The sequence below is a fragment of the Drosophila melanogaster genome, chromosome X (genome assembly GCF_000001215.4).
Source record: "Drosophila melanogaster chromosome X".
NCBI classification, from domain to species: domain Eukaryota; kingdom Metazoa; phylum Arthropoda; class Insecta; order Diptera; family Drosophilidae; genus Drosophila; species Drosophila melanogaster.
This window is the reverse complement of record NC_004354.4, coordinates 7,981,623-7,994,398: the sequence shown is the minus strand read 5'-3', so window position 1 is coordinate 7,994,398 and position 12,776 is coordinate 7,981,623. Positions and strand designations below refer to the sequence as shown.

Genomic DNA, 12,776 nt, shown 5'->3' with positions numbered 1-12,776 from the left:
TACAACAAGACAGACAGAAGCTTCGGCAAACGAGTATGGATGTGTTTGCTCCTGTCGCTTTTCGCCAGGCCTTTATTACATTCGATATTCTGGCATTCCTGTGCCTGCATGACAATCAGTGAGATATGTATGTATTTACCTGCTAACGATTTAATACAATAACTGAGTATATAGTTCTTAACTTTAACATTGCATTAAGAAGTTCCTAGATCCATTAAAATCATCAGCGAGTCAAAAGTTATTTCTACGAGATAACATGGTTTTAACTCATACATTATCCTTACACGCAGAACTCACTTAACTAATAATTTGCAGTATGTTTTCCCATCTATCTTGTAATTGCTGCAACTTTTAGCGAAAAGCTCTGAACCACTTGCAACTCGAATCGAAGTCCCCTTTCAAAGGCGAACCACTCAAACTTGAACTTCCAGACAGGGCTGCACATGCGGGCCAAATTCGATGGCAAGTTCTGGCCAAGTTAGTAGTTTCATAAGCGAGACCTCAAGCCGAACAGCTCAAACTTGAACTGCTTCCTGCCACTTGGATTGGTGAAATGGTGTGAGTGCAAGGTAATTGAGATGGATCCAGGCTGGTTGGCATCACATCCCGCGGCTTTACGCAACAAACACGCCGCACCTGCCGCACTCTCCCGGATCCGGCTGCATTCCGTCCGGAGAATGTTGTGTCACCTGGCGGAGAAACGGGCAAATTGGGTGAGTGACAGGCCCCGACATTCCTTCGATACCTCAAATTGGGTTGGTCCATGTGTGTGCACTATGAAATAAATAAATAAATGGATTAACGAAATATCCGTAACAAAATGAATGTATCTTGCAAATAGATACTCGTAATAGATACTCGGCTTGTCTTAGAGATTCATTTCGAAGATAGTTCGATTTGTTGGTGATTATCCCAAGGCCAAAATCATAAATAATAATGAATAAAATCTGACAACTATAATCATTAACAAATAAAGTCTTCAATGGTTCAATAGTCATAATGTTGCCAAAACTACACAAAAATGTGTGCTATGCGATGCATAGTTTTTGCGAGTGTGCACAGCTTGAGCAGTTTGCGTATATTTTGCATGGCTGGGATAACTTTTGGGTTCATTGACAATGGCCACCACCCCCCCCCCCCATCAAAGGCCCCCGCATACCTAGCAGCCTCAAGGATTTTCGGGTAGCATGTCTCGCATTTCACTTTCACAACTTGCCAACTGGCAGAGCAAGCAGATAGAGATGAAGAATTCATGAATACATCCCAAGAAATGTCATGTATATATATGTATATGTATGCATCTGTATATACATATAACCTAAGACTGGGGAGGACATCGAGGAGTCGGCGAACAATTTGTATTCAAACGATTTGAGAGCACTCCTGAAGTAACATCATTAAAAAATTCTCCATCGCCTTGAGTAGCTTGACTCGTCTTCATTCTCAAGACCTTTTCTTATATTTTCTTCGTATTTTTGAGAAAACGGGAAAATCGCACCCCAGAGGCCTCAATCATCACCCGTCCCGAATGGCGCCCACTTTCCCTCCCATTCCCCGCGAGAGTCATAGTCATGGGAACTTCATTCAAATGCAATATCTCGTAAGCGGCCAAATTGTTGTAGAATATATGGTAGGTGACATTCCAGCGAAGGTACAGCGTTTATGCCATACAACGAATGTATAAACTTTAAGTTTGACTTTTTTAAAATAGATCACTGGATAAATATATTTTTTAAGCAAATCTTTATTGATTGTCCAAGTGTGTAAAAAAAGGGTATACACTTTAGTTTATTTGAAACTAAGTTAAATCATTTCACTTTAATCACTTTTGAAAACCACGAACAGAACACAAAAAAGTGTAGCATACATTTGTGCGCACGCAACATTCAAAATTCGAATTTCGAAATGTTTTATTGTTATGTGCCTATGAGCTTAATTTGAAATACAATAGATATGGGAAATGCAACACGCATAAACTGGTTCTCTGCTGAAAACGAAACAGAAACCAATCCATTCCGACCCCAATCCAATCCAAACCAATCCAATTGAACGCTCGTTACCTTTCCGCTGCCATTCCGATTCTTGCTGCAGGCTGTCAATCGAAGTTTACACGGGATATCGATACCGGCTTCCCGGGAATCAATTGGTAAGTAGTAGTGGTGCGGCACGAGCATGGGTATGGTCCATGATCCATGGGGCATGGGCCATGGGCCATGGGGCGCAGGAACTGGCATCCAGAATCCAATAGAAAGTTTCACCTGCACCGCAGCAGCAGCAGCAGAGGTAGCAGCAAAACAGCCGTTGACTGGCAGTTCGGTTAGCTTGGTTCATGGGTGAGGTGGGGAAGGGGGGGGGGCGGTGGGGGACTCGGCGTTTTCACAGAATTCACGGGATTCACTGGATTCATTGGATTCACTCGAAGGCGAGAGGGTCAGGTTGCCATCGCTGCCAGGCAAATAGCTAAAACATTTTTGCCCAGGTAACTTTTTAATTAAAGCTGCCAACGTTCGAAGTGTAATGGTGAAGGGGGAGTGGAGAGGTTCTTGGCCAACCACCAGCTCCTTTCTCCATTGCCAGGTCCTCATCATCGTCATTATCACCATCGTGGTCGTCATCTCATCGGGCAGCAGTTAACAAACGCTTCCTCGATGGCCACAATAAAATGCTTTTGCAGCTGCAACAACCACAAACCCCCTCCCCCCCCCCTCTGCGGTTTTCATCACGATTATTACAGTGAATATTGGTTATGTACACACAAACATACATGCATACATATATAGAAATTGTATTATCCTTTCAATTTCCATTGCCTCCCTACAAATGCCTTCTTCGTTTCTATCAAATATTATGAAAATTGCCGATTATATCATACGACATCAAGATAGTTGACACCATTTGGCCGCCTTTAGCAAAGTGCACTGTACTCATCCAGATTGCAATTGTTATTGGAATTTTTGCATTTTATTCATAAGCTCAGATTCTGGCCGACTGTTGTTGAAACCAATTTCAATTTATACAAATAAAATCAATTTCATTTATCGCTGGTTGCATCTCTCCTTTATTTTTTATGGCTCTGCAGTTGCAGTAAGCATTTTTTAATTGAATGAGAAAACAAAAATAAAAGAATGAAACGCACGACACGTGTGCCAATAAATATTCCCACAACTGTAGCTGATCTCTCTCTCTCTCTCTCTCACTCTCACTCTCCCACGTCGCCAACTCCCAATGCGATCCCCCAACTCGCTCGCCATCTCTTTCTAGCCTGTTCTGCCAAAATTCTGAATTATGAAAAGTCACAGGTTAACGTTGTCCTGCTGCCAGGAAAATAATCAAACTGCACAAACAACTCGACCTCATAAATAGTTAAGAGTGGGAGAGTACGGGAGAATATAAAAATGTTATTCCTAGTCCCACATCCTGAGGCCTGGCGGCGTCTATGTCCAAAGTCCACTGGACTGGATTCGTCCCTCCCTCCCTTTCGCTCCCATGCACCTGTATGCGTGTGTATGGTGTTGTGCGTTCCCTGTCTGCGTCCCTGTTGCTAGTTTCCTGCTGGAAGGCTGGCAGCACTGTTCATTGCTCTGTTCCCTTGGCTTTTGTTGTTGTTGATTTTTTGTTGCTTATTTTGTTGTTTGTGCTGCTTCCATTTTTATTGCCCGGTGGCCACATGCGAGTGGAGCCCAAGCTCCTTGTTTACACAGTCCAAACTAATTGGATTGGCCGTTTGCAACGCAAGAAGGAGCCGGCGATATATTGCAATGCGTTTGCCTTGTCTCCATCCTTGCTTTTATATCACAACGACAACGATAAGCGAAGGGAAATCTGATCACGCTAAGGATCATAGGCCTGGTATCATTTTACCAAACCAACTTTTTCACAGTTAAAAATTATGACTGGCATATATGGATATGTCCAAAATCACACATTTCTAGCTGTGAATGCTACTCGATTGTGATTTTTATGATGAGTTCAATTTTTACTTATGACAAAAGTACTAGTTATTTTTTGCGAAAAATCCGCGTAAGAAATAATAGAAAAATTGCATATTTTCGAATGCATTTTTGGTCATAACTTTGTTAAAATTCGTCGCACAGCTAAAATAATGACTGATTTGTACAGCTTAATATCTAAGCTAACGATACATATCACTTTCCTGCTGATTTCAAGAAATTTAAAATTTTGTAATTTTTCAAATTTTTTGTAAGGGGTAACATCAGCCTTTTTTGCAAAAAACGGTCAAAATTAAAAATTTCTAGCTGTGAATGCCACTTGATTGCAAATTTTATTACGAGTTCAACGAGGTATGGCATTCCATATTTGGACTATTACTTTTTTGCTTATGACAAAAATACTGATTATTTTTTGCGAAAAATCCAGTTAAGAAATAATGGAAAAATGGCATATTTTCGAGTGAATTTTTGGACATAACTTCGTTAAAATTGGTCGCACAGCTAAAATAATGACTGATTTGTGCAGCTTAATATCTAAGCTAACGATTTCTATCACTTTCCTGCTGATTTCAAGAAACTTAAAATTTTTGAATTTTTTAAATTTTTTGTAAGGGGTAAATCATCCTTTTTTGCGAAAAACAGACAAAATCAAAAGTTTCCAGCTGTTAATGCCACTTGATTGCAAATTTTATGACGAATCTGAAAAGGTATGACTTGTTTGCATTGGACCAATATTTTTTTAGTTTTGTCCAAAATACTGGCTATTATTGCCCAAAAATCAGCTTAGAAAACATTGGAAACAAATGTTAGTGGAGCGGTGAGGTATATTGCTCCACATCATAGGGCTGAGTAAAAGATACATTTTTCCTTACCTTTTGTTGCACAAACTCAATAATAAGAGCTATCAATTTCTGCTATGACCTTAAAAAAGTCCGATAGCCTAATGTATTAGGCCATCTACTTAATTTGTTGCGAACTGAGAAGTGGAATATTTTTTAATTAAGTGAAAATTGTGTAAAGTTTTTCGGTTAAGGCGCCTCGAACGGCAATTTGGCAAATTAGTCCATCCACATGGCAGGTCCATGGCTTCACCATCATTTGCTTTCCCTGGCTTTTGTTCTTTTTTTCCTATTCCACCTAACGAGCTATGTACGTTTGGCGGGGTCAGGTCGGCCATCCACTTGTTGGGCGCAGGACTTGGTCCTGCTTTGGTCTTTTCGTCCTGGCTTGGTCCTGGACCGCCACAGCCGCTTTCAGTTGTCCTTACACATTTCGCTAAACAATAAAAATGTTTAAAGCAAATTGAAAACTCCGAGACGGAGCTATGCACTATGGGGCCAACTAACACTATAGTTGGCCAAAAAGGATAATTTAAAGTCATCGAGATGAAATGAGATGTGCTAGGAAAATAATATCAGAATATATGTATATAGGATCGATTGAATATATCCTTTTGCTGTTAGACCATACATTTGTAACGAAAAGACATTTAACTGTGAAAATAATTTTTAAAATGGCCCATTGTGCAATGAAGGCATAAAGTTTGTGGCTTTTTCAAACTGTTTCTCCGTCTTCTGTGTGGTAACAAAAAATCTAAGTTTTCTTAAATAAATCAACAAATTATAGTTATTTTTCATGATATTTTTATATTTAAGATGTTATTAAAACTAAGTGGGAAAATGTGTTCAATCACTTGACTACTTTTGATTGTGCAACATAAATTTATTAATGTTCTTGCTTTTGAGAACTGCAATTTTGCCAGTGTGTAAAAACTGCTGTTGCCACTTTGATGTTGGCAACTTTGTTGCAAAATGTGCAGCAAGTAAGTGGGAGAAAATCCGGCGGCGAAAGTTGCAACCGGGATTGAGTCCGGGAGGCAGTACGTTTCGTTCAGTTTGGTTTCGTCACAAACATTTCGCAACGTCGCTCCGTTTTAATGGCGACCCATGCCCGACCATCGCGGAAAGTAAAGTCGCGTCCCTTTTGTTGCTTAATTGGCGGCCGGCCGAGAGAAGCGTCTGCACTGCCACAAATTGCCGGTCGAATTGACTACGTGCTGCTGCCCCGGATACGATGGATCCCGATCCCAGCTGGTGTTGGACAGATTCTTGGATGATTGCACCAGTCCAATGGCCAGAGTTGCATATATACATATGTACATACATTTTCGCGCCGTGTTCATCCATCCCACGTCCGTGTGCCATTTGCATTCCGCCATTGTCCTGCGCCAAGTCGTTTGGCCGGGTTGAAATTCAGGGGTGCTTGGGGGGATTGGGTGGATGGGTGGATGGATGGATGGATGGATGAATTGGGTGGTGGTGCCGGCGTGGTCGTGGAGTGCTGGAGTTTCGCTACGTGTGCGCCATATAACTTGGCCGGCGTCATTGTCATCGTAGTTGTCCATTGTGCACCAAGTGCAGTACGTAATCACAACAGCAGCAGAGAAGCACAGTGGTCTTCAAGCAGCAGTGTTTTCAATTACCATCCAATTACCAAGTTAATAAATTATATACACTATATTTCATTTTTAATTTAACGAATTTCGGCTATTGCAGCAATTAAAGTTGTTGCGTTTGCGTAGAATTAAAAAAAAGTCGATTGCATTTGCTTGATTTTAAATGGAAAATGCAATTAATATGATTCTTCACATATTTATTAATAAATAAGTTAATAAATAAACTTAATTACAGTACTTAAGTCAAAGTGCACAATGTGACAAATGTGCAGGACTGGCTTTTGGTAGCGGTGGTTGCCATGTTGATGATGGTGGTGATGGTGCCACTTTTGCTGCCGTGGCCAGGGGCGCCCACTCCACTCCATCCCCAAATCTGGGTCTCTGCAAGGTTCTGGTTGGGTGTGGGTGCGAGTTCGAGTTCGTGCCCTGGTCCTGCTCCTACTCCTGCTCCTGCTCCTGCTCCTGGTGCGGCCATTGCAGTTATGTCACATGTCTGACTTAATTCATTCATTTAGACGACGCTGACAATTGTAGGTGTCGGGTGCGCGCCCTGTGTCATTTCGTTTTTGTCAACGTCGTCGACGCAGTGCACCAAATGGGCCAGGGGAGTGGATGGAATTGGGTGGCGGCGATGGGATATAATGGCTTGCGGACGAAGCCAAAGATAGAGAATACTGGCCACCGGAGCCAGTGGAGAGCCATTATGGCACCGACATTGTCAATGACTGGCGAATTATTATTGCCTGACGGAGGCAGTTGGACGCCAACGAAGTGAGCGCACCCCCTCCACCCCCACAGCCACGCCCCATTGTTCCTGGTTGCCACTGCCACATTTATGTACATATGTATTTAGAGGTGTACGTGTATGTGTGTATGTAAGTGTGCTCCATCTTGTTATGACAGTTGGCACCAATTTCCGCACACGTTGCAGGTGGCCCATGGCCCGTGGGCGTTGGAAAATTGCGAGGGGGGCGGGGTCTACCACCAACCATTTGTCAGCCGGTCAATCAAAAGTTGGCGACCTTTAGACTTATTGCATTACATGGCGTTATTTCACTGCTGTTCACTAAATTGATTGCACTTTAATGCTTTTCATACAAAATTATGAATAACAGTATTTAAACGTATGCCTTCGGTTCATTTGCATTTTATTTCACGATAAATAAATTATATTGAAATTATTTCTTGAATTTCTAACGCCTTTTCAAAATAGCAGTACATTGCACGGTTGCATTGGGCGCCGAGTTGCCAGTTAGCGGAAATGGGGATGCCAGATGCATGTATTTAAGTTTCAACTTAAAAAGTAACCGTGAAAATAAAGACACGTTAAAATAATGCAACCCTTCGCATATTCAGCTTTCCGTTGTATATTAACCCATAAAAAGTAACAACATAATTGTATATATGTATATATTTCATATGTATCATACAAAATTTCCATTTTAAGATTTAGCAACTAAATTGGATTGAGTTTTTGTTTCGTTTTGAAGTGCACAAATTAAAAAAAAAAAAAGATTACTAATTAATTAATTAAGAAATCGACGCAAATAAATAACAAAAAACTAATTCAATATATGCATATGCTAGATATAGTGGAGTTGATTCCATTGCAAAATCGCCGTACGGAGAGATTTGATGTTTAATTTTTGACTTTGTTTTTATTACAGATTAATTTTTTTAAGTTTTGCTTAGCGACTAAATTTTGTTATGCGTATTAAAATTGCTTGCTTGAGTGTGTGTGTGTGTGTGTGTTTGGACATGCGTGTCTATGTGAGCGTGTGGAGTCGTGTGTATGTGTGTGTGTTCATGTATTATCGTTCATATCAATATGTATATAAATATATAAATAAATTTATAGGAATATGTGTTGATTTATTTTTATTTTTTTCATATTTTTTTTTTTTTTTTGCTCTTATTTCCCTTCGCTTTTTTTTTAGTTTCTTTTCCGTGAAGCTTTACGAATCGAATATGTATATATTGGTGTATATATGATGTGCTTGTATAACCATTACGTCTTTCTTCATTTTTGCTGGCCTAGTTGCTGATATATTTGATAAAACGGAAGGACTCGCGACAGAAGTTTTGTTTTGTTGTCTACGCTAAAAGATTTCTTGTTCTCGTTTGTAGATATTCTCATCGTATAAAACGTATAAAAAGCTAAATAGGTTGTTTAAAAAAAATCTCTCTCTATGTATACGTAGATCTTTATATATAAATATATAAGTTTGTTTCTTCATTTTTCATTCACTCGTATCTCCTTGGGTCTATCAACGTTTCCTTCCTATCATTTTAATTTCGTTCATTTTGCAATTGTTTAGGATATATCAAATTCTTGTGCGACTCTTCTTGGCGCTTCAGCTGCGTGGATCAATAATTAGGGAATCCCCGCTTGGTTGGGAAGTATGTGTGTGATTGTGATACTGATGACGCGTGCAGCAACCCATTCGGGATGGTCGTGGTCACGCCCTAGAACTCCCACTGTGTGGCCGAATCGGTTCCATCATCCAGCAGCTTGAACGCCCCGTTCTTCGTAGCGCCCAGGTACTTGCCCTGCTGCGATCTAAAATATAGAGTATCGGCATTAGTTAACAATCATAATTTACAGCCGTTTTTAAATGACAGCAAATGCGGTCCAACCTTATGCAGATCCTGGTCGGCTCGCGAAGCTCGAGGAAGAAACCATCGCTGGGCGCATCGGCATCCACCGAGATGCTTTCGCCCTCGATGCGCCAGTATTTGCCGCTATGCGCCTTCAGATGCACCAGGCCCTTCTGGGCCCGCTCCACCAGAATCGTTTCATAGGTGGCCTTATTGCACTCGAGCTTCAGGTTGCCGGGCGTGCGATAGCCCACGAATCCCTGCTCGCACTTCAGTACAAGAATTGGTCTGTTAATTTAACAAAAACAATGCAATTAAAAACGGAAAATACAGAATGGTGTAAACAATTCCCTTACCTATTAATCAAGTAGAAATAGAACTTGGCTATCTCCTCGATCGACTCCGAGGTGGCAAACAGATGACCAGAGCGCTTGGTGGCCAAGAACTTGCCGTTGTTAGCCCGGAACGAGAGCGAGCCATCGCCGTGCCAGATCAGCTCGAAGAGAGCGTCGGCACAGCGACGATTGCCGGTGGCCTGGATGCCACCGCCCGCCGACAGACACCAGTAGCGATCCTGGGTGGTGCGGAGGGCCCAACGGTGCGCCGACCAATCGTACTCCAGCTGGAACGTCTCGTTCTCACCGACCTCGTCCTGGTTGGCCGTCACATCGACGCCCTGCTTAACGCTCACATATCGCAAATTGAGTCCGGCTATAAAGGAAGCCTGGGGCAGCGAATCCTCCAGCGAGAAGAGCTCATCCCGCGTCACTGACGACGAGCGGGACTTCAACACCGCCTTGGAGCCAATGGGCGACAAGTACTGACCCTGACGATCGCGCAGCGCCAGATGGCCACCATGATATTCGGCACTGAACAGGCAATCCTCGTTGCACACCACCTGCAATTTTCCATTGGCGTTCAGATATCTGCAAAGGGGAAAAAAAAAAGTTAGATGCATTGTAGAGTCAAGGCAATGCAATCACTCACTTGTTGTTGCACGTATGCAGAGCATAGCGACCGCCCTCCTCGGCACGGAACTCCAGCGTAAAGAGCGTATCCTCGCCCCAAGGAATATTGGCGTCCACATGGATCTCGTCCTGCGACTCCGACAAATGGGCGAATCGCTTGCGTCCGATGGAGCGCAGATTCACCTGCGGCCGGGCAGCCAAATGGACCGTCCAAAACTCACTGGCGCCGGGCGTCTTGGCCGTGCAGACCAGTTTGTCCGGAGTGCCGCCCAGAAAGTAGCCGCGCGACTCGTTCTTCAGCGCCCAACGTCCGCTGCCGTCCTCACTGATGCTGATCTGGAAGCGGCTGCCCGCGTCCCTCTCATCGCTCTCGCACAGCACGTTGCCAAACTGATCGACCGAAAGGTACTTGTTCAGATGAGATCGTAAGTAGATAATACCTGAAACAGATATGGTAAAGTCCATGGATTAGTAAGTCGCTTCATTGGCGAGCTATTGCTGCAAGGAAAGCATTTTTCGAAGAATTCCTACATTCGTTTTTTTTTTCTAAGATGAGAAAATGCCCCCTGGCAGCTTGGAAAAATTTAAAAATCGATTTGTCTCGCGCTCCGTCGTCGATGGCATTTGGAGCTATCGATATCCCCCGTTCATTTCGACCATTGGCTCGCTTTCCAAACATTTTGAATGCTATCATCTATTGAGCCATTTAGCCATTTGCTCAATCCGTATCCACCAAACAGCGGTAATATTCAGTTGGGAGTTGCACTCCACTACAGGAGCAGCAAGGCCGAGAAATTTTCAATTTGGATGAGCTATTTTAATGACCACAACGAATGCCGGCTGACTTATGGCTTTGGTATTATAGAAAATGTTTATTAATTGCCAGTGGCAACGACCAGAGTGGTGTCGGCGACTGTATAAAAACCAGTTGCAGTTGCTAGCCAGCTTTAATTATAATTGCTGGCCACGGACACAACGGACTGCAGTGCCATGCGCAAGACCGACTCCAAAGCCAAAGCCAACTCCAAAGCCAACTCCAAAGCCAAAGCCAACTCCGAATCCAATTCCAATTGCGATGCAGCCAGCCGCCAGGTTGATAAATGATGCCAAATTCGTGAGGCGCTTTGCTTTCTACTCTCCAGCACATCAAATTAGTGCAACTGGACTTATCCTCCTCTTCGCCAGAGACCCCAGATGATTTATGTTGTAAACAATAAAAAAAAAAAAAAACAAAAAATAAGACTCCACTAACTGGCCAAGATGATGGTGATTACGGTTGGCAAATGGCTTCGACTGCGCCACTTAAGTCCAGCAGTTGGGGTAACTGGTTTCCAAATAATATATGTACCACTCCCCTGCTAAAGCAAACAAAAAAAAGGAGTAAAAAAACATAAAACAAAAAATCACTTGCAGTCATGGGATTTACATGCTTATCGGTGATATTTGCAGATAACACGCACATGGATATTGTGTTTACCACTCGAATGTTATATGCCATCGATTGGCCCCGAATGACTGAATTGTTAATCTCGCCACAGCTGTGATTGAATAAAATAGCATTTGATTCGAAAACTTTTCTTTTTCCAATCGTAATCAAGAAGAGATGATCAATCTTAAACCAAATCCAGATACATACAGAAAATATCCACAGAAGTATCCTAATTCAATTCAGCATTCATATCCTTAACTTTTGCTTACTATTCCTTAAGTATCTTAAATCTTTCAAGAACCCAACTAACTAACATTTCTCCCATCTGTTTAAGAACCTCTACTCACTTTCACCGGTGTTCGAGGGTTCCAGCGTCCACAGTTGCTTCTTCTTCAGACTGGCGCCATTGGCGTTGAGCTTGAACCCAAAGGTCTCCGCGGTCATGTACTTGTGCTGGCCGTTGATCAGGCCGATGGTCCACCATCCCTTCTGTTGATTCTGTGAGATGATGTCGCCATTGCTGTGGCCCAGCTCGCAGCCCTGGCCGTTCATGGTGCTGATGGGAGCAATCTTGAGGCTGTCTCCGGAATCCGGCTTCTTTGCGTAAGGAAGATCGAACTTAATGGTGCTGCAATGAAGGATGTGAGAGTGGGACGATTAGTTTCCGGGTAAAGTCATGGTAAGTACCATTACAATTAAATTTAAAGAAGTTACTGTAAGTTGAGCACTTTGTTAAAGTTATCTTTAGCCTTTCATTCAATGTATTTTATGGTGAACGATTTGGCTTTGGCAACGCCCCTGGGTGAAAACATTGATTATTCGTTTAATTATGTAAAACTATCCGCTTGATTGATGAACACTTTGTCGAGGGACGGGCGGCGAAGGGGCGTGCCGGGTCTGGGCGCAAGATTTATGGGTCGTCGTCGTCGTCGTCGTAGTCTTTTCGCTTCGGCACCACTACCATCCTGGCTGTCAAACAGGGTCTCCACTGTCTTCACTGTCTGGACTGTCTGCCATGTGTGCTGCATGCATGTTGAATGGCAGTGGGTTCTGCAAGGGGGCTTTCTCGGCATCGCCAGGAGGGAGCCGAGAAGTTCTCCATACTGAGATCTTTGGCTATGCCATTCATCTCAACAGGAAATGCAGATAACATTTGCATTACATGGCGACACATGTCGCTGATCCACAACTCTGACTTCGACTTCGACTGCAACTTCAACTCCAACTCCTTTCTTTTCTCCGTATTCAAGTCAGCTCCAATAAATTCAAACGCAACTGGCAGCAGTCAGCCGTCAATGCATCGATGACACTCGTATCGGATCCTATGGGATCCATCGATAAAACTGCGATTCGTAGCAGGTGTTTGGCTTCGCACT

General features: G+C 42.8%; 1 protein-coding gene across 4 annotated transcripts in view; it reads right to left on the bottom strand.

Annotated features, from left to right (window-relative positions):
• Window positions 1–7,797: 7,797 nt before the first annotated feature.
• sn (singed) overlaps window positions 7,798–12,776 on the bottom strand; it is a 22,578-nt gene continuing 17,599 nt past the window's right edge. For 2 of the 4 annotated variants that reach the window (NM_167143.3, NM_167142.3), the window contains 5 exons: window positions 11,748–12,028; window positions 9,991–10,411; window positions 9,360–9,929; window positions 9,043–9,291; window positions 7,798–8,965 (listed from right to left, as the gene is read on the bottom strand). In NM_167143.3, the coding sequence (NP_727227.1) occupies window positions 8,872–8,965; window positions 9,043–9,291; window positions 9,360–9,929; window positions 9,991–10,411; window positions 11,748–11,952 (1,539 nt within the window). In that variant the 5' untranslated portion in view covers window positions 11,953–12,028 and the 3' untranslated portion in view covers window positions 7,798–8,871. The remainder of the gene's footprint in view (window positions 8,966–9,042; window positions 9,292–9,359; window positions 9,930–9,990; window positions 10,412–11,747; window positions 12,029–12,776) is intronic. The other 2 variants (NM_078521.3, NM_001169226.2) reach the window with 1 other exon arrangement.